This window comes from Diorhabda sublineata, chromosome X (genome assembly GCF_026230105.1).
Source record: "Diorhabda sublineata isolate icDioSubl1.1 chromosome X, icDioSubl1.1, whole genome shotgun sequence".
Classification (NCBI taxonomy): Eukaryota; Metazoa; Arthropoda; class Insecta; order Coleoptera; family Chrysomelidae; genus Diorhabda; species Diorhabda sublineata.
In genome coordinates this window covers 32788784-32815882 of record NC_079485.1, presented here as the reverse complement: position 1 = coordinate 32815882, position 27099 = coordinate 32788784, and the positions used below count along the sequence as shown (strand labels likewise).

The following is a 27099-nucleotide window of genomic DNA, read 5'->3' as shown; positions in this document are numbered from 1 at the left end:
TCCATATTAGTGGTATTTTTAGGGGGCTGTAATTGTATGTCTGACATAATATTTATTTTTGATTAATTTTACTCATCGGTAGAATTGTTTTCTTGTTCTAAAGAGTTTTGGAACTCTCGTAAGAATTCTAAAATTTCGTCATTTGCGTCACCAGGGTTATTAATAGTTGAATCGGTTTCTAAAGCGTTAATTGATATTCTACTTAGACAGTCAGATTCAACATTTGAAGATCCATATTTGTAAAATGTATTATAGTCGTATTCTTTTAATTTCAAACGCCATCTCACTAATTTTGAGTTGGATTCTTTTAATTTGAAAAGACAGGTTAGGGGTTTATGGTCAGTATATATGGGAAACTGTCGTCCATACAAATAAGGTCGAAAGTGTTTGCAAGCCCATACGATTGCAAGTAATTCCTTTTCAATCGTAGAGTAATTGATTTCTGGATCGTTCAGGGCACGTGAGGCGTAAGCTATAGGTTTGTCATTGGGAACGGTGCCTTGTGATAATATTGATCCAAGGGTATAGTTACTACTGTCGGTTGTTAGAATCATTGGTTTTGAAAAGTCTGGATATTGTAATATAGGATCGTTTGTTAGAATTTCTTAAGAATTTTGAAAAAAGTCTGTGAATTCCTTATCATGAATTATTCGCATTCCTTTTTTCAAGCATTTCGTCATGGGTTTGGTCAGTTTGGCAAAATTTAGTATAAAACGGCGGTAATATCCAAGAAGACCAAGGAAACTTTTGATTTCGGTTTGGGTTTTGGGATCGGGAAGTTTTTGATTACAGAAATTTTCTCAGGATTAGGTTTTACACCTTCGGGGGTAATTATATGATCTCGCTTATTATTGGTTTTGGATATCGGTTTTGAATTGTTTTTCATTTAGTTTGTGGTAATCTATTACTACCTCCATTTTTTCTTGCGGAAGCATTTTGGTACGATCCAAATAGGTACATAAAACGATGAAGTAGATTCTTTTATAATACCTTCTTTCAACATTTCTCCCATTTATCTTTTCACTTCCTCTCGATGAATTTCCGGGAACCGATAAGATTTAGTTTATATTGGACTATCGTCGGTTAACTTAATTTTATGTTTGATTTCGTTGGTAAAACTCAAAGCAATAAAGAATGCCTCTGTATTCATGCAAAGTTTTCTTAACGCTTCCTTTTCTTCTCTATTGCAATGATCTAATCTTATTTTTTTTTAAATTTTCTTTCAATTTATTGTCATTGGAATTACCTAAGTTTATTTCTGATTCTACTTCCATTTTTTCTGAAAAAATTACTTCAACTAAATTCAAGGGTTCTATGTTAAAAGGTTCATGAATATCTTGACAGGGTTCTCATTTGAATTTATTATTGTGGTTATTGCAAAATTATTGACTATATTTACTAATGCTTTTGGTGTTTCAAGACCAATAAACTAACTTTTCGTAATCTAATATTCCAATGATATTTTTATAATTAACCGGTAATTTTACAACTTCTTGAGTACGACCTTGAGTAATTGAGTAATAATTTGCTTTTTACTAAGGTTAACACTAGCATTTAATTGTTTAAGTAAATCTATGTCTATAATTCCATCAAATTTTTCACTAAACTTGAAAAGATAAAGTTTGTGAAAATCTTGTAAATTAAAAATATTGAACAATGGAATATATGCTACCTCGTCGTGATAACTAAAATTATGAGCCGTTTGAATATTAAATTTGTAATATGTAATTCTTATAAAATGTATACGCTAGTTTCGGATTTATAAGTGACTTTGAACTTTCTGTGTCGACTAAAAATTTTGCATTTATTTCTGGAATTTCTATAAATGGCAGATTTCTTTTTAATGCGTTCACATAGATTAAGTAATTTTGCTTGGGCTCGTGAGAGTATGAAAATCATGAGTCTGATTATTTGATATTCTGATATGAGAATCAGAATTATCTACAGCTTGATTAAAAAGTTCTGCAGATGTGAATTTGGGTCTCGAATGGAATTTAAGTACAGTATTTCCTGAGAGATGTCCATTGGTTCTGGTTTGAAACATTGGAAATTATTTGGATTATATTGCGGATTGTTAGGACGAATATTCTGAGGTAGATTAAAATTGTGTGGTTGTTGTGAGGGTCTTTGTATCAGGTTGTAATTTTGGTTTGTAAGAAATGGACTTTGGTTTGGATGACGTTGAGTTGGATAGTTGTTATTTGGACGCCAATTACTGTAAGACGGATTTGTAGGAGAATGTTGTGTATACCTCGGTGGGTATGATGCTGGAGGACGAGTTATTAAATTAGGTGGAAATATTGGACGGGGTGGTTGAAATGATTGTACATTGTTATGATTTGTGGGATAATAATTAAGATTTTGCGTTCTAGTAGGTGTAACTCTTAAACTAGGTTTGAATGACACATTTGAATTCAAATTACTTAATCTTTGAGTAGATTACAAGAAGTTTTCTTCTTCTACAATTAAGCTCATTAACTTTTCTAGACTGTCAGGTGATCGTAAACTTATGTTCATGTGTATAGGTAAAGGTAAGCCACGAACAAAAGTTTTTAAAGCTAAATTATCGTAGTTCCTAAGATGTAATCGTTTTTCACTTAAGTCTAAATGTAAAGTGTTTAATTTAGAGATAATGAGGCTCCTAGAATCTTGGCATCGCATACCAAAATTATAAGGGGTTTCATTCTTAAATGGTTTTAGGTTAATAAGATCTTGAACTAAACAGTCAATGTCTCGTTGATCTCCAAAACTTAAATTTAAAGCTTGTTTAATTTCATCCTATGTTTTTAATTCTGTGCGCGAACCAATTAATATTTGAGCTCTACCTGTTAATTTTCCTATAATAACTCTAAGTAAAAACGCATTATTTGAATTACTAACAAACGCAGAAATAAAACTTTCACAATTACCTATGAATATATTAAGCGTATGAGGATTTCCATCAAAATTTGGAATTGAAACTAAATATAATTTAAGTAATTGGTAGTTTAGACCTGATGCGGTCATTTTTAAATCTATATTTTCTAAACTATTTTCAAAATTATTATCTTCGCTTTCCGAAATATCCTACTCACTGCGCCAATTACTTTACTGAACTTCGAGGAGGCGTTTTAAAAAAAAGAATTACACGTTGAGAAACTTTTATTCAATACATTGACAAAACAGAATCTGATACTATTATAAGTTTACAATATTTATATGTTTTACAAAATGCCTCGTCGGCGTTATGCAATAAAGATTAATAAGGGATGTTCATTAACATAACTTGCGCCATGATTTGGATAAATATTTTACTGCACCAGTTTCATTAAACTTTTTACTAACTTACTGACATTAGACCTTGTTGGGAGATTTGTGTCAGCACATGAATTATTAAAGAATATTCAAATTAAACGAGTTTATTCAATCGTAGCCATCTAAATGTACAATATTTATTGTAACTTTGATGGAGATATTGTAAATGTAGCTATAACTCCTAAATATTGCCTAAAAAATAATCAGTATTTCTTAAGGATTTCTAAAAACACTAAATATATGGGGTGATCCATTCATTATTTTTCCAGAAAAATGAAATATTTTACAACAATATAGATACCACCATAATACCGGCTGTATCAAAAGATCTGAGCGCACAAAAATTTATAAAAATCATACTAGCCTTTTCTGAGATAATTGAGGCGTTCCATACATTAAACTCACTCTGTATAATGGATGCTTTGGGGCGGCTAATTGTACCAGGGCAGTGAGTACTTATGCACAGTTCTTTATAATGAACCAGACTAAGTGTGTCATTCTAACAGATTTTTTTGGGAGTTACACAGTCGGCTAACGTGCTGATTCATTACTGAATCAAAAGAAGCAGTCATCTCAACAGATGTTAGAAAATTTCCATTATCATGTTCGAAAAGTAATTTAGAAGAACCTTAAAATACCAAGCATTTTGTAGATAAATATTTAACAATCGGACAGATAAAAACTGAAAATAAGATCTTTAACAGTTAACACAAAGACAAGTGTACAATTCTAAGTATGATATATTATATTTTACATATTTAGCAAATTCTCAGCTCGTAACTCCTACTACCGTAGGATGAAAACATAATGTAATTATTTTTATGGGTGGAAATCTAATTCCCCTCTTTTGCTGCATTTCGAATTACTATGTCTTCTTTTCGATAAATAGTAAGCTATTATTATTGCGAATAATTTTTTTTGAGTAGAGGTTTATAAATTGCATGCTTTTAATTTTCCTGTAAAAGTTTAATTGCATTGTCATAAAGCTCACCATCATCAGAGTCTAAATTGCTAAATACCCATATATTAGTTTTGCCTATTAGTTTGATTAGACCTCTCTGAACGCATATGGGGATTTAGGTTTTCGAATTTTCTGTCTATAAGTGTTTAATATCATTTTTATCTAGATCACTTGGTGGTGTTGATATTACGGAATTAGAATCTTGAAATTCTGTCGCATCGATAGTCTACGTGGAATCTTAATTGTTTTACAAGAAGATTCAGCTATTTTCCCCTAATTCCTATATTAAACTGATTTGATCTTAGAGCCCTAAAAAACCGTACGAAATGGTTTTTTAAAAAGATCGATAGCATAAAAAGTAAGCCAGTTATGGATGAAAAACCAATTACTTTTTTAAACTCCTACATGACATTCCAATTAATAAAAAGATATTTGGGTAAAAAAATGAAATATAACCAGTATCCTATAAACTAGGGAAGACTTACCATTTTATAAAAAATCAAACCGTTGAAATTGCAGTCAGCAGGTATTCAGCACTTTAATTTTTAGAAAAAAAGTAATAAACGAATAATTATACAACACTTGATAAAATAAAAATAACTTCAAATGTAAAAACTAATAGGATTACTTGTTTTTATTCATTTGTTGCACGGACCAGTGAATTAACCAACTTGAAAACTTCTCTGGTGAAGCATCGCTTTTATATAACTCCAGGCATTATTCATATCAGAACATGAACAATTAAGAAACTACCACCTGGCTTGTTCTCGCAACACAGGAATAGACAGTAACTGGATGATAAACTAATAAAATTTCTTGTATATTTATACCTAATCCTATCGAATTTCTAAACTTATATTTTAAAATTATTTTTTGTTTTTTTCTGCAGTTTTTTTTGAAATTTTTTTCTACCCTGGGTTTTGGCGTCCGTTTGAATTGCACACTTTGCACATATGGTAGCAGGAGTCCTGTATTTGATAGTGGTACATGTCTAAACTATTTTTCTAAAAAAAAATTATGAATAATATTTACTCCACTCAGTCTGGTTCATAGTAAAGAGCTGTACGTGGAAGCTTACTACACTGATACAATTAACCGATCCAAAGTATGCGCGTTACTACAAGGAAAACTTATTTAATCTTTTTTAATATTACATTAAACAGACCAAATATCTATATAAGCTGGACAATTATCAGCGAATGCTTCTCGGTCGTGTTCAGTTTTTTTCGTGAGGCACTAAAATTTCTCTATGACCTTGGTATAACTGGCGATCAAAATTCCACACTTGGGGTGACCATAGTTAGCAAGTCTGTTTTGTTGAATTATTCTTTTTAACGGTCGTTTAACTTTGTCTGACAATTTCGATTTTCTTACGTACCGGCATTTAGGGACAATCGAAACATTTGCTTTATACAAGCGAATTATATTTCGAACACTGTATTTTGACATGTTTACAACTTTTCTGAGTTCTTCTCCACATTTTTTAATAAGTTTATGATTAATCGAATTTTTTCATCAATAACTTTTCCTCTCTACCCATTTTAAAAATTATACTCACATTATTTCAAAAATCTATCTGTCACTTAAAAAAACATTTTGTGAAAATATGACTTACACAGCCTACTTTATTATTTGCGAATTTTAGACCTAATGAAACTTTGAACACAATTTTCGAAACAATGTACCCTTGTATATGCATAAAAAAATATTATCTATTTCCATCATATTAAATATCATTCAAAATATTTGACAATATTCATCCAAAACCTATTTTAGACGTAAAACTAAAATTTTAAAACATTTTACTAACAGCTACTTTTTGGCATTTTAAAATAAAGTTTAATAATTTCGAATTTTTCTAAGTGGGTCAACTGAAATGGGACGGGGCTCGTAGCACAATTGGTAATGGAAGATCTTGAGGAAACTGTTCTAAGCAAACTTGATATAAATATTCCATTCTTTTTCCGATATGTAGATGATTGCATTACTGCTGTACGAATCTGTAAGAATCAAATTGAAAACATAAGTAAAAAATTCAATTCTTATCATGAAAAACTTCAATTCACAATTGTTCAATGGTTCACATTCATAAGAACGAAAAAGCTATAAATGCTAAAAAAGATCTAAATAATTTAAGTAAAATTTATAGCTCTATTTTGTAAATTCTAATAAAACTACAAATAATTTAAAGGATTACTGCTATATATTTGAGATGTAGGGACCAAGGAAAAATTGATTTTTCTTATTAGAACAAGGTTCAAAGTTGATTTTATCCTTATTTTGATATTCATGATGAAGATGATCTATAGATCAATAAAAATAAGCAAATTCTCAGTGTCACTATCATATTTTGATAAATACTTAAAGAAAAGTGGAAACATCAAAATTTATTTCTTTTAAAAATTTAAAAAAAAAACTAATTATAAAAAAGAACAGACCTAAAATCAGAAATCCTTAAGAAAACTGATTATTTTTCATGCAATATTCTCTATGTTTTTTAAGTGATCCCACAGGAAATAGTCTAAACGTTTTATGTCTGGTGATCCATCTTCTGGGAAACACATTACTAGGTATTGCCTCACCACACACGCATAGCCAAATATTGTCGTTTGGGATATTGTTATCGTCTGAATATTGTTAATAATGAAGTTTTTTTCAAATGTAATCTAAAATACTCACTTAAATTTGGTAATATCCGGGCCAACTCAGATAAAATATTATTTTCCAATAAATATCAATACATAGGACCATTTACATTACCCTCAATAAAAAAAGAAAGAAATCAATTGTTTTGTCGCCTACTATTCCAATCCATAAATTCAGTTTTTCAGGATATTAGGTGTGGGGATTCACGTATCCAACGAGGATTGTTAGGGGACCAGTATCTACAATTATGCTGAAAGTGGTGGCCACATTGCAAAATGAAACATTTTCCATCAATATATGTATATATATATATATATATATATATATATATATATATGTAAAAATATGTAATAACAATAATAAAATTTTACTTATAATAATTAATTAAGATGTTGGATATTGTTAATGCTTGTAAAAATTTTTAAACTTCAAAAATTCAAAATTCAATATTGAAATTGGCGTTGATAGAAATATTGAATACTTGAAATATTGATTCTGGCCAGGAAACACCAAAGTGGACTAACTTATAATACTAACTAACTAATATATTTTCCGAGCTTTCGTATACTTATGTATTCATCGTCAAGGACTGAAATTATGGTCAAATACAATACAAGAAATATGTATAAATGTATAACAATAATAAATATAATAAAATACAGGATAACTTAAATTTACAAATTTCAGTTACATAATTTTTTTTGTTTTGTTTTCATGACATTTTTTCACAATATTATTAAAAGATATTATGTAGAAAGCACTAATTATTCTCAAAAGTCCTAATACAGTAGCTTCCATTATTACATCAAGAAATGTGGAAAAAGGGCTCATACCAGTACATAGGGTAGTTACCATATATGATTCAAATCCAACATAACTAAAGAATTTGCCTGTCTGTAACATAAATAAAAATACAAAAGATTGTAATTCAGATTATTACACACTTTTTCAACATACTTTCATAATTATTTGGCTTTCTCAGATAAGTTAACAGGCCATTGTCTCATCCAGCAACAGTTCTTTAAAAATTGATTATAATTAAGATGTAGAAAAAAAAGCTAATTTCAGAACCAGTAAGTATTATCCAAGATCATATTTCAGAGTTTATGTATATTTTTTAATAAAAAAAAATATACATAATAATAATTCATTTATCATGGAAAATTATATACTTAATTTTATGGAATCAAAAACATCTTTCAATGAAAAAAATAGTGTACATAAAATACTTAATTCTACTTACCAAAGCATCATTAACAAGTTTCTTTGCCACTTTTTCTGGAGTTGCAAGTCCTGCAGTATCTGATATCAATTTAGTTTCAGTAGGTTTAGTCTTATTTTCGTTTGCAAATCCTGGAGTGTCAGTATCAGGAGGTAGAGCTAATGTGACAGATATATTATAAGGTTTCACTTCCATATAAAGGGATTCAGCTAGACCCCTCAGGGCAAATTTACAACTTGAATATACAGAATACCCATACATTCCCATTAAAGTTACCTGGGACCCCGTAAGAACTATAATTCCTTCTTTTCTCATTTTGAATTTTGGTACAATAGCTTTTACAGAATAGAGGCTTCCTAGGAAATTAATATCAACCAGTTGTTTAATTTCGTCCAAAGTGAATTTTTCTACTTCACCACATATAGCCATTCCAGCACAGTTGACCATCATGAAAATAGGTCCTACTATAGTTTCTATTTTGCTAAAATTTTGTTCTAAAGATTCATAATCGCAAATGTCCACTGAAATTTTGCTGATAATTTGTTCTTTACAACACTTATAAGATTCAATTTCTTTCTGAGCGTAATTCAGTTTTTCTACATTTCTAGCTATAATTGTCACATTAGCACCTTCTTTCGCTGCTACAATGGCTACACTTTTCCCTATTCCGCTAGAACCTCCTATCACAACTACATGTTTCCCATTTACAGATTTTTTTGGTAAAGACCTTAGGTATACAACTACAGGTATTAGAATACAAGGTACAAATATAATGCACAACCATATGAACAGCATTTTAAAGGACAAATGAACAAATTAATAACTCTAATGAAGCTTACTCCAAAATAACCTCAGTTTAGTTTTAAAATTGAGTACCAATGACAATTTCATGGATGTCAATGTCAACGTCATTGTACTAAATAATCCAACTTCAAAATATCGATGATTTCAGACACTAATGAATTGACTTGATATCGAAAAATTGCTTCCACAATTTTTGGAATCTTGATCAATTTGAGCACCCGCTTTCCACATGTTTTCACAATAGATGGATGTTCTTAACTATCACAAATCAATCGATTTCTCAATAAAGTCGTCAATATTTTTTTCTTGATTTTTTGATGTATATTAAAGTGTTTTGATTCAATTTTACAGGTGGTTCATTTTCAATTTTCACTATACAAGTTTATCATGTGCTGTATTTTACTACGCACCCACGAGGATCAAGTTTACGACCACAGTTTTTCCTGTTTAAATTAAGGCCACTTTTATAACCTAGGGTAAAACGGGGGATTAAACCAAAGCTTAAACTCTAGTTTAAACCAAGAATGAGCAAGATTGCTGTATTTAACAGACTTGCCACAAATATAACCAAAATTTTCTGATATTAATTTCAAAGTTAAATTGTTTAAAAAAGACGTATAAACAAAACTGAATTAAGAACAAAAAAATGGTGAAATTTCTTTGAAGTAGTGCTTTTGATTAGCCTTGTGAAGAAATAAAAAGAAACAATCGAATCCAAAAAAAGTGATACAGTAACTTGGAAGGAAAAGAAAAAAATTGGGAGGAGTTGACAAGGGAATTTAATGGTGAAAATAACATAAATGGTTACGTTTTCTATAGAGCCACAACAAATGTAAAAAATGTGGGACAATTAAAAGATTTTCTCTAGAACGACTAACTTTTTGTTTTCTCGGTGCATCGAAAATGTTAATAATTTCTTCATCATCATCGTCAAGCTCATCAAATATAAAGTGCAAATCTCCAATAATTCTATCAAAACCCTTCATAATATTGTATAAATGTAAACAATTCGAAAAAGCTCGGATCCTCTGTTTCATGTTAAAGATTAAACTACCCTCAGATCGTCGGTAACGTTTAAACCAAAGTTTGTCAGTAAATGTCATCTATAAAACGTGAAAAAACTGAATCTGTAGTTTAAACCGACTTCTGAAGTTTAAATAGGTTATGGAAACTCGCCGGCGAGGGAGGGAAAAATGCCCCGTAGCGTCCTCTCTTGATTCATGAACACAACTAAGTTTATAGATTTGAAGATAGGTAATGCTTTGGGATATGATGTCGAGCCAATTACAAAACAGCATTGACATTTGACATATTATAGTGAATACGTATTTGATCTGGGACAGATGCCTACCAATAATCACGATCATTTTGGTTGATACAACTCCACTGAATTGCTTCGAAAAATAACTGAGCAAAAGATTTGAATTTGAAGTATGCCGTTAAAAGCAGAAAGGAAACTATTATTTTTTGTATACTGAAATGAAAACTCGAGTTGGCTAACTATAAGTTGTGGTTCATCTATGAGTTTAAACTTCACTTGTAAAATTGAGCCTTAGTCCAGAGCATTATAATCGTAAATCTAAGTGGTGGAATGGATTATAAAGTATTTTGTGCGTTAGTGTTAGGGTAAATAATAACAAATGGCAAAATAGAAAAATGTGAGGAAAAGTTTTAAGAGGTAATGTCAAACTTTTGAAAACAAATAAATCTAATAAAACTGTTATTCTGAAATGAGAAGATCATAATATTAATAAAATGATCAAAATTATTGAATGATTAGACATCTTACATACAAATGAAACAGGACATAATATATTAAACAAATATTACACTGAACTAAAATCTAAAACATCTAAAAACAAAAGAAATAATATCAAAAACCTTGTAATAATTATGACACTATATACATAGGGCAGATATCTCAGTATTTAGAAAATAGACTAAAAGGACATCAATACGATAAAAAATGACACTGCATTTACGAACTGCAAAATATCAAACAAAGTATCAATTCAATTATAAAACGAAAATTAATGGAATAGAAAAAAAATAGGAAGCTATCAATTTGACTCCTAGCAGCTACATATTTTTGAGATATAAAAACTAAAAAAAAATTAATTTTTCATGTTAAAACAGATTTCTATTCTGATTTTATTTTTATTTTGATATACATGATGTAGGTGATCTATTGATTAATATAAATACGCAAATTGTTAGCGTCAAATCTTAAGAGAGTGATGGTGAGTCGGAAAAGAAGAGAACGTGTGATCCTGGAAAGTATAAAAGGAATGTTTAAAAAATTCTATAGTTAAAAGACTTATATTATAGCTTATACTAATTATCGAGGAAGACAAATAGCTCCGAGATCTACCGGGGAAATGGCAGAAAAGTTTAGCATAAACCTTTATTCAATTCAAGTTTTTTATTATCGGGGCTTATATAAACCTAATATATCGTTTATTTATTGCAGATGTAAGAAGGAATGTTTTGCGAATTTGGATAAGATGTTAGGATGTTGCAATTCAAAAATTAACTTTTTTAGCAAAGAATGAACAGGACATATTTCTTCAAACACTTATTGATAAATTACATATAAAACACAGGCGCCCTCAAAATAATGGTACACAGAGGCACAATGCTTTTCAATTCTATGTTTTAAAACAAACTGATAAAGTTAAAGTCTGCAAGAGAGAATTTATTAGCCTATATGGAGTTACTGAAGCCATAGTTCGCAGACTTTGTGATTTGGTTAATGAAGAGAAGAGTCCTACAGATAACAGAGATTGTCACTCTAAATCAAATACAGTTCATCCTAAAATATGCCAAAAAATACACGAACACATCCTCTGCTTTTCTAGGAAAAAGACACATTATGTAGGAAAAGAAATCGAATATCTTGATGCACGATTGGATGTTTAACGAAAAATATCCAGATCTCGGTGTAAAGTAAAAGTTTTATTAACAATACTTTAATAAAAACTTTTCCCTTGGATTTGGTTGACCACAAGTCGACACATGTATAACTTGCGAAGAACTATCAATAAAAATCAAACAATGAAACTTATTAGAAAATGCAAAACGTTCGGTAGAAGCTCATTCAAGGATCCATAAAAGACGTGTAAAGAAGTCTTTAGGAAATTTCATCAATTCCTGATCTTTGTAAGGAACAATATGATGTTGCAGTAACATTAAATTTTATGCAAAATCTACCATTGCCTTACATACCTATACAAAACATTTTTCATTTACGGCAATTATGGGTTGACTGCTTTGATATTAAGGATTTAAAAACAAGCAAATCGATATTTTACATGTATCACGAAGGCATTGCTAACAAAGGAGCCAATGAGGTATATTCAATGTTGATGCATTATATAATATAAAAAATAATATTGGCCCACATATTAAGTATTTATATCTTTTTTCCGACGGCTGCCATGGTCAAAATAATATATTGTTGAGATTTATGTTGGCTTTGACTGAAACTGAAAAAAAAAGTCCCAAAGGACCAGAAAAAGTCGTTCGCATCTGCGACATACATAAGTTTTCAGTATGATTCAGATCGGAAAGGAGCTATCGTAGCCGAGGAATATATTGAAGGAGTGATTAAACATTCATTCTCATTAATTATAAAAAACTGTTCTGTTTCCCTTCCATCAACCAAAGCCTATGATTTGAAAGTGCCTATCAATGAAAAGAAAATAGAAGATTTAAAACAAGTTTAAGATAGCATTCTGGAAGAGCATATGCCATTTTATAACAACATTTTTAGGTGGCCAACTACAAATCTTGAAGATAATCCAAAAGAGCATGATTGAGAATATGACTACCATAAATAGATTGAAACATGACAAATTAATACATCTAAAATGTTAAGATTATTTTTAAGTGTAATTCTCTAGTATAAGCATTAAAAAATATGATTACTACGATTGTTTTGGATAAATTATATACCACTAACCCATAAGCCAAAACTGTTTTTTAGGTTTTTTTCATTGTTTCTATCAATAAACTTTAAAGATTATTCGTTATTTTAATTTTTTACCATTCAACTACCAAATTAAACATAAAACTCATTTGTTTGAATTTTTAACAATTTTTATTGGTTTCTCAAAAATTGTAATTGTGTGACATATGAGGCTTTTGAAACGACCGATTCAATTGCATTATCTATTAAATACAACGAAACCTAAGCTAAGCGCTCCAATTGTTTACCTTCAGCTAAAATACAATGATATTTTGTGGTCTATATTGTCAATCATAATAACGGTCTTACATACAGGTCTGGAAACCAGGCCTAGTATTTTAAATATCCATGGCACGCTGCTATCTGAAGATGTTAGAGATGGACGTGGTTAGGGCAGAGATGAAAATTTTAAAGCATAAAGCATGTAACCTAAAATCGGCGAATGTAGGCAACCTCCTTCCTCGTTTCCAGACCTGTATGTAAGGTCATAATATAGGTCAAAAGTTAACGATATATTATATTTGTACTTATCGAAATAAAATTAAATAAAATTCTTAAAAGAACTGATTTTAACAATAAATACACGTTCAATGAAAAAATTCGTTAAAAACAATACAGTTAACAAATCTCACGTCAAATTCAACCTTTAGTTTAATTCATGAATATTGGATTCCAATTCAATGAAGTTGTCTAATGCAGCTTTCATAAAGACCGCTTTGTTCTTTTATTATAAAGTTTAGTAAGAGATATTGGTCGGTATGAACTTATCTTAGTTCTTGGGCAATTTGGTTTTGGTATGGGTATGACAATCGCCTGTGTCCAAGTGGATAAGAAAATATTTTTTCTCCAGATCAGGTAGTATATTTGTAGAAAGTATGATTTGGAAACATGTGGAAGTTTTTGAAGAAAGCTTAGTAGAATGTTGTCACATCCTGGAGATCAGTTCATCTAAGATTAATGGGATATTAAGTATGTTGTCATCATGATTATCTGAATCTAAATATTCACTGTAATTCGTAGTTTTTAACTCGATATATTCTTGTGTGTAATTGCCAGAATTTTGCTCAAAATATGTGGTAAATGATTCGGATATATCTTGGTTATTTGAAATTGTTCTATTGTTATGGGCAAGAAAAGGAATTTTTCCATTTTTTTCCTGATATTTTTCGTACACAAAGCTTAAGGGTATGGAGCTGTTTATTATAGATGTGAACGCTATCCAGGAGTTTTTTATTGTAGTTTTTGTGACGTATCATGCTAGGGCATTTTTCTTCTTATAGTCTGCTCGGTTCCTGATTGATTTATTTTGTTTTAGTTTATTATGTAAGTGGTTTCGTTTTTTCTATATATTTTTTTGCTGCATCAGTAATATTTTGTGAATTTGTTTGAGACGTTATAAATGCTATCGTTTTCTAAGTTGATTAGTATTAGAGCGAAGTTTTCTTCGATGTAATCGGTGAACTTTGGCCAATCAGCATGTTTGATTTTCCATTTTGGGAAGGTAGAGTAAGTGGTGCTAGTATTTTGTTCTTCGTTATCATTTTGATATTAGCTCTTGTTGGTCTACCGTCGTTTAGAGAACACAGATTATATGCATCTTCAAGATATTCTCCATCATTCTGTTTTTGGCGTTGGAGCCTGTTGAGCACCATACATGATTGTGACTATAGAAATTACTTAATAAAATTATATGTGATGGAATTTGCGTTATAATATTAGTGATCTCTGTTGAGGTTGATCAGGAGGGATATAAATTTTGCAAATGTTAATTGTTTGAGGAATTTTGATAAAAATTACTACAGCTTCTAAATTTGTATTTAGTGTTATATTACGTGCTAGCTTTTGCCGCATTGTTTCTGTTTATGAATAAACATCAGTAGTTGTTGAGGTTGTGATTTTGTTATACTTTAAAGTTAGTTTTCTGAAGGCAAACAATTATTGGAGATGTTGTTATGACTAATTTATTTGAGCAGATAACTAATTTAGCTTTGGGTAAAACGTTCGAAAAGGTACTGAAAAACAAACAACGTGTTGACGCCATTGAATGTGTTTATTAACTACAACTCAAAGGGAAAGAAAACAAAGGAAGACAATACATTCATTAGATTACAATAAATGAACATAGATGTCGCCACACGGCTCGTGAACTTTTGTTACTATTTCCAAAAGGAGTATTTTGAGCATTTCGTTATGGGTGTAAAACCTATTTATATTCCATTGCAGTAAATAGAGTAATTGCATTTTTTGAAAATTATTTATTTTTTTGTTTATTTTATAAGTTCTTGATATGAAATAATATTAGAAAGTAAAATATTTAATGAAAAGTGAAAAAATATCTGAATATTTAATTTAAAATAGCAAAAATTTCAAATGTATAACTACATAAGAAAACGATTCTCATTGGTTTTCAGTTGTGACGTCATAAAATCAATAAAAACATTGAGCAGTTGTCTGCTTAATGATGGGTGTTCCGTATAAATGAAACATTTTTCTATATATATTAGAATAAAGTAAATAAACCATTTATAGGTTAAGTACTTACATTATTACATAGTCACGTTAAAAATTAAAATCGTAATAAACTAAATTACTATAAAATATTGAAACAAGTTAAATTGGAATCTTACATCAAAATGATCTTGGCAACAAAAATAATTACATCTCGCAGGATCGTCAAAACGACCAACACTTTCAAACTATTTTTGTTTCGAATTTCATAAAAAAAAATTTATCGGATGTTTTAGTCGTGGTATTTTTACATCCTGACACAAAACACGATTTATATATCATTTTTCAGATTAATCACCAAGAGAGACAGAGAGGGAATAACTGTCGTATCATATGTTCAGTGTTTATTTTATACCTATGACGTCACGCAACTAACGGCCTTACTAAAATGTAACTACCTACAACATAAATATTGATCAAAGAATTGAAAAAATACACAATAAAAGTTGTATACAAACTATCAAAAACTAATTTTTTCTCAAATCAGTACCCTATTGAATGTAACATATAAGTTCAGTGTGGCGAGAGAAAAGTCGGATTCATTATCTTCTTCTCCTGAGAGCTTTAATTGTTTAATGATACTCTTTTTTCATTTTAGTCTATTTCCTCTTTATTTGACGATCGGAGGTGTGTGTATGTATTGCAGTAATTTCAGTATATTAGGGGTATAAGCTTTTGCTGTACTAAAAGGGTCAGCTAATCAGCTAATTTTTAAACATTTTTAAAATTTTCATATAATTCTTTTCCTGTTTTTGGTAACGGTTTATTTTGATAATTATTTTTGTCTGAACTGAATATCAAAATTTTAACAATCACCTAACGCAAGTGAAGGCTCTAAGTCGAAATCTGCAATCAAATAATTCACATTTTTAAATTAATTTTTGTGAAAATGCCCTTAAATGTTATGTAACAACGGTTTTGATTCAAAATTGCCATAAGAAATTGTCTTGGTTATGGTGATGGATAATTTTCAATCTATCAATATTCAAATCATTAAAATATTTCAAAGGTAAAACACTAGATTCAGCTACTATGTCAAGCTTAAACATTATATCAGTATTATAAAAAGTTATTGTTGCATATCAACAAGAACTTTGATTATTTTTATTTTGTTTATATATGAAAATATTAGTTTCGGCACATTTCATTCACAAAATTAGAATTATGAGTATTTACATTACCCTGTTCCTACTGATGCTGCTTGTCCTTGAAAAACAAACTTTAGTGAAATGACCTTTTACATTGACAAATGCACAAGTTCGATTATTAACAGAGCATTGTTTTAGTTGATTAAATCACATCTACATTTACGAGGAAAATTGATGGCATTCAGTATTTCTTCTGCATTATTATTTAATAACTCAATATTCTTCATTGTCACGTGACATTAATAGCTTAATAACCATTATCTAAACAGCTAGTTTTGATCATTTCACACACAAACGAACAATTAGCTGCTTGTCTTTTTAATTCAGATAAAAATCATTTATATATTTTGACATTTTTTTTTTGTTTAATATTGTTAAACTTGCTTACATTTCTTTTGGGTAAAAAGTGATCTTCAAAACAAGATAACACGTCTTCTAGTTTCGTGGTTTTTGTTTTATCAAATGTTTCATAGATACCTAAACATGCTTCTCTAAGAATATGTAACTGTTAAGCTACTGTAACCTTTTCATCTGCAGTGTTTTTTTCAACAAAAAGAAATATCTAAAATCTTTGCCCCCATTTTGGCTATCCCTGAGGCCAAGTATTCTATTCTTTATTATTTTTTTGTAGTTTTACACAAGCTTACTGGTTTTATGCCCACTAAATTTTGGAGGAAAAATGGCTTTCTATTGACCTTTATTCCTTTTAATTTTCTGTGATTTTTTAGAACACACCTGATACTATTCGTTCGCTACCACAAAAAAACATGAGAATAGTTTTTTGTCACGAGAAGGATAGATTGTTTTCCCATTTTTTGTAATGTTTCTTTTGCTGAAGAAAATAATGGAATATTAGTCTTTACTTCATGACTAGTGTTTGTGTTGTATTCTACTATATTCTTTAAGTGTTAATGATGACAACGACAGTTTGGTTTTGACTGTAACCATACTCATATAGTTGGAAAGTTCCCTAATACATTTTGCGAAAATAGGTGAATGGCTCGTTCTATTTTCCTGGACACGCTAATAAATTATTTTTTAATATTTGTTTGATTATTTTCCTTCTACTTTTCCTCAAATACAATACAATACGGTAATATTGTATTGTATATAATAAAATATTGTATTTATTATTATACTTTTAATATTTATTCACTAATATGCTAATAATTGTGATTGCTAAATTAATTATTTGGCGATATTGAAAATAAAGTATTTTTTTGAACCTGTGAATAACACTGTAGATAAAATAAGCAGTTTTTGAAAAGGGATAGGGAATCAATGTCAACACTTTTTGATAATAATTTTATTAAGAAATTCCAGAACTTTTTGGGAATTGATGTATATAAGCAAACATTCACGATTTCAAAACGAATCATACAAATATTGACTTTTCATCTACACGTACTTATTGAGAACTGTATAGTCTATAGATTATCTGTCAGATAAATTTATTTTGTTTGCTAATTTGTTATAGAAAGTGTTGGGCTAAGTATCTAACACATATTATGAGTTAGACACTTGAAAGAAGTATGTGACTATAAATTGTCAGTTACCTAAAAATATTTTAAGTAGGTTTCCAAGTTACCATTCTTAACTTTATATTAATTTGATCCAAAATTGACTGACAATGCTGTTGAAGTTCTGGAGTCAGTTTGGTTAATGCTTCATCATCTTCCTCTTCATCCTTCTTAACCTTTTTTTTCTTAGATTTCCCATTATCTTTTTTATTATCTTCTTCCTCTTCATTATCACATTCACTTGTTCTTTTTTTAATCTGAAAATTATATAAACTTACTTGTCTAAATTAAACTCTAGTTCAAAATTATATTACTGTCATTATACTGCATGTCAGTTCACAAAGATAAAAGCAATAATTTTATTGTTCCTATCATTTTAGATCGACTCAATCATTATTTAGATGCACCGATTCACTTTTTTGCTAGTTAGCATTCCTACCATCAATATTTATACTATTTGAAAACAAAGGAGCAAAACATTATTAAATAACAATTGATCAGTCAGAGCTGTAACATTTCTAAAGAAGAAAAAAGTATGTTTAATGACTAAGTCATTCATCTCCGAAAAAAAATTGAGCATGTGCTAAGTACATACCACATCACAACAAAATCAGAATTTCTCGTTGTCATGAGCCTAACATACATTGTGCTTGTCAGCATAGCCTGTATTAATTTCCCTAATTCATTAGTTGGTAGATTAAACAGTAATAAGCACTTCAGTACCTTAAAATGTATGTCTTGTTTCTATAAACAAAGCAGAAATAATTAAAGATGTATAAAGGTGCAGATAATAAATTTAATGGCTCAAATTTCTATAATCAATTAACACAGAAGTTAAATGATACAAATCACCGATGCGTTAGATCTGGCATAGGTTTATGGAGGAAGTTTGGTGAGTTACTGGAATAACTTCAGAATGGATTCTGTTACTAGTTTGTAACAAATCATACTTTCCATAAATCATAATATGTGGAAACCATTACTTAATTTGAAGGAGCAAAAACAAGTGCCCCTTGTTACCTTGGCAGTGGCAAGTTGTGGAAAAGGGTCTGGTTAAAAAAACTACCATTCAAAATCTGTTTTATTGAAGTGCGAGTAGAGGAGGAAGCAATTGACAGAAGGTATTATAAATAATTTTAAAGAAATAACTTTATACAGGTTAGTTCATACTCATTGAGATGGAAACTAATGGTAAAACCAACAAAGACATTATAAATTTCTTTGGGATAGATACCTAGGTCAAAGGCGGATGCAATTTGAAATTTGTCAGATATATATATATATATATATATATATATATATATATATATATATATATATATAAATAAATAATTTAACTTGGTTCATTCCCTTTTGTTTTGGACATATATATATATATATATATATATATATATATATATATATATATATATATATATATATATATATATATATGTCCAAAACAAAAGGGAATGAACCAAGTTAAATTATTTATTTATATATATATATATATATATATATATATATATATATATATATATATATATATATATATATATGTCCAAAACAAAAGGGAATGGACCAAGTTAAATTATTTTCCAATAAAATGCCCCGGTTTTAATATGAAACTGATATTTACAAAAAAAATAATATCACTTTACTGAAGGTTGTATACATTAATAATAGTTTTCGATTTATTTGAAGAAAAATTCTAAAAATTATATAATTACTCTTGATTATACAGTTTGTCCACGTAAGTTGGCGGCATACAAGAAACTTTTTCAATATTAATTTTACGAAAAAAAGTTATTCTTTATGAAAACTTCTGCATGGTCCAAAACCTAAAATTCAATCATCAGATGTTAATTTTTTTCAGTCGTATACGAGGTTTGTCAAAAAATGTATTTTTTGCTCTAGAGTGAAGGACCTTTCCTTTTGACAATATCGAAAATTGTTATAAAGAAAAGATGTTTAGAATTAAAAATAGCTTTCAAATATTAAACATTGTTTATTTACATTAAAAAATATTTTTTTTTACATTTTCTCTAGTATTGCGTTGGAAATTTTGCACATTAATGCATAATTAATCTAGGATACACTGGCATTTTTTAAAACTGAAAATTAAAGTAGGCTTTGAGAACTGTCTAAATATCGAACTTTCGAAAAAAACGTCAACAATCGTATTTCAAAAAGTGCCACGGTATAAACACAATAAACAAATAAATACAAATATCATCCTTACAAACCTCAAAAAATTCATACTTTAAGACCTGGAGATAATGATAGACGATTTGAATTCTGTTGTGACATATAGGTAATTTAGTAGATAACCCGTTTATGTCAAGGTGTATTATTTTTACGGATGAAGCAACATTCTCATCAAATGGGACAGTTTCTAGCCAAAACTGTCGTTAATAGAGTGATACAAATCCACATTTTACGTTGAAAACTCGGGACCAATATTCGTTCAAAACAAATATGTGGTGCGGAATGTATAAAAATCAAATAATTGAACCTTTTTTTTATCAGAGGAACCTTGACTGCTGATCGTTATTTGTGCTTTTTAAATAATAAAATAAATGATTTTCTTGACAACCTTCCCTTACTTGAACGTCAGCAGATATGGTTCTTGCAGGATGGTGCTCCAAGTTACAGCAGATTAGATGTATGTCGATACATTGAAAATATTTTCAATGGAAGGGTTTTTCATCGTTTTTCGGAAATACCTTGGCCTCCGCGGTCTCCAGATTTAACCCCACTTTTTTCTTGTGGGGTTACTTAAAGCAAAAAGTTTACCTTCAAAAGCCATTTCAAGATGTTAACAATTTAGACAGAATAATTGCAGAAGTGGTTCGTAATATAACTCCCCATATGGTTAGCAATGTCTTAAGAGAATTTTGTAATAGAACTGTTTCATGTATAAACAGAAATGGGGGATATGTGGAGGCATTAGTTAATTGAAGATAGTGATTATTCATTAGTGTTTATTATAACAAAGTAAATTATGCATACACACTTCATTTAAATGCATCGTTAAAATGTTACAAACTATTGATTAATCAACTTAAAGGTTATCAGATAATTGTTTTTAAAAGTTTATTTAGAATTATTTAATCAAATTTATAATTAATAAATACAATGCATTAATGAGCAAACATAAATTTCCAACGTACTCGCAGAGAAAATGTAGAAAAAAATATTTTTTCAATGTAAATAAACAATGTTGAATATTTGAAAGCTATTTTTACTTCTAAACATCTTTTCTTTATAACAATTTTCGATATTGTCAAAAAGAAATGTACTTTACTCTAGAGCAAAAATCACAACCTCGTATACGACTGAAAAAATTTAACATCTGCTGATTGAATTTTTGGTTTTGGACCATGCAAAACTTTTTATAAAGAATAACTTTTTTTCGTAAAATTAATGATAAAAAAGTTTCCCATATGCCGCCAACTTATGTAGATTATAGATAGAGCTATAAATTTCACTCAAATTATTTAGGAATTTTTTAACATTGATTGTTTTCTCGTTCCTATGAATGTGAATCATTTCTAAAAATTCTCTAATTCATCTGTTTCCAGAGTTTTTTGATCTTTACAATCGAATTTATGTTTTTTTTTGATATTTCGTGGTTCATTATGGCAGTTTTATTTTTATTATCGTATTGATGACCTTTTAGTATATTTGCCCTTATGTAAGATGAAGATTTTTCGATTACTACCACTTCGGAACATTCTCTCTTTTTTAAATTGTTTCCTGTTTTGATAATTTTAAAAAAATATATACTGACATGACTCTAGATGAAGTTATATATGCTCAGGAGCTAACCATTAATTCTACGCACTTCTTATTTGAAAATGAAATGTTTAAGCAAATAGAAGGATGTGCCTGGCGTTAATCAATATCCAGCAGTATAGCACGAATACTTATGGAAGAACTTTAGGAGCAAACAATAAAAAATCTTAAATATGGAATTCCATTTTTTTATGGATATGTTGATGAATACATAACAACAGTACCTAAAGATAAAGAAGAAAATATCAGAAGTCAGAATAAAATTTGAAAAAAATAATAACATTAACTTTCTAGATACTCACAAAAATAACACTATAGAAACATAATTATCCACAAACCACAGAATAATAATAAGACTAGTAGTTAAAATAAACAACAATCTATATATCATCCCTTCATAAATGATTTATCACAAACAATAACATTTATTCAAGAAATATGATTTGAAAATATGTTGTAAACCCAATAACCTTTTATCAAAACACTTCTCTGTACTAAAATCAATAACACTAATATCAAAGACGAGTAATAATGTTCATGAAGTTCCAAGTAATAACTGAGAAGCTACATATATTGGTCAAACAAGCCAATACATTGAAAATGAAATAAAAAGTCACAAATATGACAAAACATAATGGTTACAACCTTAACAAAACATGAGAAAGAGAAGAAACATCAGTTCTATTATAGAAATACAAAAATTTATAAAGCAGAAAACGATTTTAAAAAGATATAATTTTTCAAAAATCTTCATCTTACATAAATGATAATAAAGAAATAAACACAATACCATTTATATTCCAATGGTTTGAATTGCAACTTGTTCTAGCCGCCGTGTCAGACCATACCACTGGTTGACATTTTAATACCATATATTATTTCCATCAGTATAAATATTCATCATATTTTAATATCAAAAATATCAACAAATAGTTTTTAATTGAAATATAAATGTTTTTGAATTTAAAAGTGCAATGTACATATATATATATATATATATATATATATATAAAAATAATATAATAATAATATAAATATATATATATATATATATATATATATATATATATATATATATATATATATATATATATATATATAGTGTAATTTATGCATATCTTTTAGATTTTGAAAAAACAAATTCCATAAAATTTCAACACCATTAACAACTAACCTCACCTAACCTATAAATTTTAACTTCACCTATAACGACCTAACCTATGAAATTTATTATCATTAAATTTTAGCCAATGTATATTCAACTACGTTCATAACGACCTAACCTATTGAAATGTAATGTTATCCATAAATTTACCAATCATTATTAAACATCATTTACCAAAACTTATCCTTATCTAACGTATAAAAATTCAACGTCATTCATAATCTAAATAATCAAATATTGATGAAAATTCCTATAGTCACCAGAATCAATATTTCCTTTAATCAAAATTTCTATCAACATCAATTTGAAACATGAATTTTGAAGTCTATGAGTTTAAAATTTTTAAAAGCATTAACAATATCAAAAATCACCGAAAATCTTAATTAATTATTGAAAGTTAAATTTTATTATTGTTATACATTCATACATATTTCTTATAATGTATTCAACTATAATTTCAATCGATGATGAATACATAAGTATTCGAAAGTTTGAAATATATTGAAAGTTAGTCCACTTTTATGTTTCCTTGCCATGTTTCCAAAAATAACCACTCATTATATAGCTGGCAAAGACTTCTTTACAATTCATATACATATGTGTATACACATATATATACAATATATATACATATATAAATGCATTAATATATCAAAAAGTCTAAGAAATTGAAGAAATTTATATATATATATATATATATATATATATATATATATATATATATATATATATATGAATGTAAATGAGGATGTATTGATATCTAGTTAGCCTAAATCAGTTCCATGCATAAACAAAATATTGCGTTACCATATGCTTAACACCCTTAGTAATCACTGTACTTCATATGCGACTGTGAAAAATTGGACTGCAAGCTTCTAAAGTGGTAAATTTTCCATTGAAGATGATGACCAATCGAAAAGGCCAGTTTCTGTGTCAGTCCCCGAAAATATTGTAGTTCATGACATGATTTTATCAGACAGTCGAATTGAGCTGAAATGGATATCTGAACCACTATATATTTCATATGAACGCGTTCATTATATAGTTCACGTCAATTTGGACATGAGAATAGGTTCGATTGTTGATCAAAAGCGTGCAAGCTTCGCATTCGATCTGCGCTCGTTTTGAAAAGGATGTAGATTTCTTAAACCGAATTGTTACTATGGATGAGACTTGGGTACATTTCTACGATCCAGAAACAAAGCAACAATCGATGGAATGGTGACACTCTGGTTATCAAAGACCTAAGTTTCGGGCTAGAAAAGTTCTTGCTTCAGTTTTTTGGGATTACCATGGAGTAATCATGATTGATTTTTTGGAGTTGGAGATCTGGTTTGCAGAGCAGGAAGAAACACTTTTTTTAAATTTTGTTTGGTTCTATAGTAGGCTAAGAATTTTTCAATATATCATATACATCATATATATATATATATATATATATATATATATATATAAATATATATATATATATATATGTATATGTATATATATATATATATATATATATATATATATATATATATATATTTCTCACCCCTTAGACCTATTTTATTTGGCTTTGGAAATATGTAATTTCTCAACAGTTTGGTTTCTAATTTGAATTCATTAGCAAGAGAAAAAGATTATTTTTTCATTAATCTAGAAAATGAAGCCAAACTGCATACTCGACGTAAAAATATATATTAATTCTTCAAATATTTTAACAAATCTTACTTTCTTTATATGCTTATCAAACTCAAGGGCATCATAATAATTAGGTTTCCCTCTTCGAACACGAGAAGTACGTCTTCTATAATCAGCCTCTATAGCAAACTCTCTCGCAATGCGTTTAGCATTATAAAAGAAATGCCCACAGGGACATGATTTACATGCTACTGGAACCTGAAAATAAGAATTGCTGTTGAAAATCACTTTTAAAAGGAACAAATAAATATTACTTGTTGTTTGCAAGTTGGGCAAATCTTAGCAATCATAGTTTTCTTAGGCATAGCAGTGTTTATTCTAGAATTTGTGACATAACTTGTTTTTCACTATAGATTAAAGTACAATGAAATATTGTCAATAGTAAAAAATACTGCAGAAAGTATATAATTTAAAATACATGATTAGTTCTTTTTACACACTTCACAGAAATCACATCTACCTACTACTTTTTTAATTAATTACTACACTGTTTTTGTTTTCTGTTATTGACAAAATAGCATGTACTTCGAAATATACATCACTACCCTGGTGAGGTGAGTAGTAATGACGTCATTAATTCGGGCGCTGTCATATTTTCTCGCCATAATGGTAGCTGTACTCGTCTTAATTTCCAAGATTTATAATAAAGTTATTATAAATTTAAGAAGGTTGAATTTGAATTACAATCTATACCCAAAGAATGGAATTGTTAGAATAATCGTGTTGGTTTTTAAATACAATTTGACTAAGATAAAGATTCTGATAATAAAGACTAGATATTGCTTGTTTTTTGTGATATTGACAAATAAGGAATTCCAACGGTGCATTCCATTAAGCGTTCACGCAGCCTGAAATACTCTTTTGTGCGTTCCACATAGCAACTATGATCGTTGTAGTCTCGGCGAAAACGTCACTCATGACGTCATGACTAATGTTCACGTCGACCTTTGTCATGAGATGAGTCGAAATGGGAGTTGAAAGTATTAAAGGAATTTTCAAAACTTAAGGAACACAGATTGCAACAATGAGAATATATTTCATTACATTACAACAAATATTTTACAATCGCCGCACAAGATATTTTGATTTAACTTTAATGTAAATCAGTTAAGCATTCTACTAAAAAATTCAATAATTACAAATTATAATATAATCTCTGAAAGCTTTCGCTTTATTTTTTTCTGTTTTGTCAATAATTAATATTTAAAAAGCCATTCCACTTAGGTTTGGGAACGAGAAAGATCGTGATCGTGGTGTATTGACTAGTAAAAGCTAAAAGTACTTGTTTTGATTCGTGTTTCGGCTTTCGAAAAGGTAACACGTGCGTAAGAAAAGTAAGTGCCATTTTAGAAGGATAATTGGTAAGTGAACTTATACTAACATAAACCTTTGTATAGAACAACCTTCATGCCTGGAAACATTTCTTCTTAAAATTTTTTTTTTTATTTTTAATATATTTAACAGGGATAAAATAAATTAACAGTCAAGGGAAGCAATGGAAAAATCAGGGAGGCTTGGCCCTCCTGAAAGGTATAAAAATTGCGAAAACGTAATACAAATGAATGTGGAAGAAATTAATATCGATTGTCAAGAACCGGCAGGATCGAAAAAAGACAAACAAAATATAAAAAGTAGTGATAAATACTCGTATTTAGACAAAGCACCGTTCGAAGTTTATATTGAAGCAGGTTCGGAAAATAAAAATATTGGAAACTATAATTATCTTGCAATTGCTAGAGAAATGTTTGACTTGAAAATAAATAATGTTAAAAAAATTAATAAAAAAGGGAAAAACACGATCAGTGTAGAATTTTCAAAATATACCCGCTAATGAGTTTTTGATAAATCAAGATGTCAGGAATAAAGGGTACGAAGTTTTTATAACCAAAACATTTCATGTAAAGGAATAGTCAAATACATAGACACATCAATTTCGGATGAATAAATAAATATTCACAAGTAAATAATGGGGCAATAAAAGTTTTAGAAGCAAAGCGATTTCTAAGGAAAAAGAAATTCATAGACCGGGTAGATTTAAGGGAGGAAACAACAAATAATTTGAAGGATGTTGAGGAAGAAACTAATAAGGTAGAATTAGTGCCAACAGAGACTATAAGATATACGTTTTCGGGAACAACCCTGCCGATAAGTGTGAAGATATGCGGAATAGAGCACAGAGTACTACCATACATTATGCCAATTTTACAATGTTACAACTGTTTAAACTACGGACATATAAAAAAACACTATAAAACCAAAAAGAGAAATTGCTTGAATTGTGGAGAAACACACTTAGAAGAAGACAGAGCGGAATGCATAATGAAATCTAAACACTGCGCGAGTATGGAGCACAACAGCGTTAGCAGGAATTGTCCAGAGAGAGAGAGAGAGAGGCACCAACTTT

At 29.1% G+C, this 27099-nt stretch overlaps 2 protein-coding genes across 5 annotated transcripts; both read right to left on the bottom strand.

Moving 5' to 3' along the window:
- Positions 1-3123: 3123 nt before the first annotated feature.
- On the bottom strand, positions 3124-9027 carry LOC130451158 (3-ketodihydrosphingosine reductase). Of its 4 annotated transcripts, none has more exons than XR_008910681.1 (3): positions 8145-9006; positions 6694-7795; positions 3124-6255 (listed from the first exon to the last, which is right to left on the bottom strand). XR_008910681.1 is itself a non-coding variant. In XM_056789989.1 (3 exons), exons 1-2 carry the CDS (start codon positions 8916-8918, stop codon positions 7867-7869), a joined length of 828 nt encoding a protein of 275 aa, XP_056645967.1. In that variant the 5' UTR covers positions 8919-9006; the 3' UTR covers positions 7657-7795; positions 7859-7866. The 4 variants fall into 4 exon arrangements, 2 of the variants coding, with proteins under 2 accessions (XP_056645966.1, XP_056645967.1); XR_008910680.1 differs by having other exon boundaries at positions 6935-7795; XM_056789989.1 differs by lacking the exon at positions 3124-6255 and adding an exon at positions 7859-7920 and having other exon boundaries at positions 7657-7795.
- Positions 9028-17841: 8814 nt separating this feature from the next.
- LOC130451159 (UPF0547 protein C16orf87 homolog) lies at positions 17842-25428 on the bottom strand. The gene is made up of 3 exons (XM_056789990.1): positions 24950-25428; positions 24726-24893; positions 17842-18327 (listed from the first exon to the last, which is right to left on the bottom strand). The coding sequence occupies exons 1-3, from the start codon at positions 24998-25000 to the stop codon at positions 18118-18120; spliced, it is 429 nt and encodes a 142-aa protein (XP_056645968.1). The 5' UTR covers positions 25001-25428; the 3' UTR covers positions 17842-18117.
- Between the last annotated feature and the right edge of the window lie 1671 nt (positions 25429-27099).

Bases quoted from the DNA above. Each gene is read 5' to 3' on its own strand.
- LOC130451158 (XM_056789988.1), bottom strand. From the start codon at position 8,918: ATGCTGTTCATATGGTTGTGCATTATATTTGTACCTTGTATTCTAATA. The intron at 7,796-8,144 runs GTAAGTAGAATT...TTTATGTTACAG, and splicing joins AACTTGTTAATGATGCTTTG to ACAGGCAAATTCTTTAGTTA.
- LOC130451159 (XM_056789990.1), bottom strand. From the start codon at position 25,000: ATGCCTAAGAAAACTATGATTGCTAAGATTTGCCCAACTTGCAAACAA. The intron at 24,894-24,949 runs GTAATATTTATT...TCTTATTTTCAG, and splicing joins GCCCAACTTGCAAACAACAA to GTTCCAGTAGCATGTAAATC. The intron at 18,328-24,725 runs GTAAGATTTGTT...TATAATTTTCAG, and splicing joins TTGATAAGCATATAAAGAAA to ATTAAAAAAAGAACAAGTGA.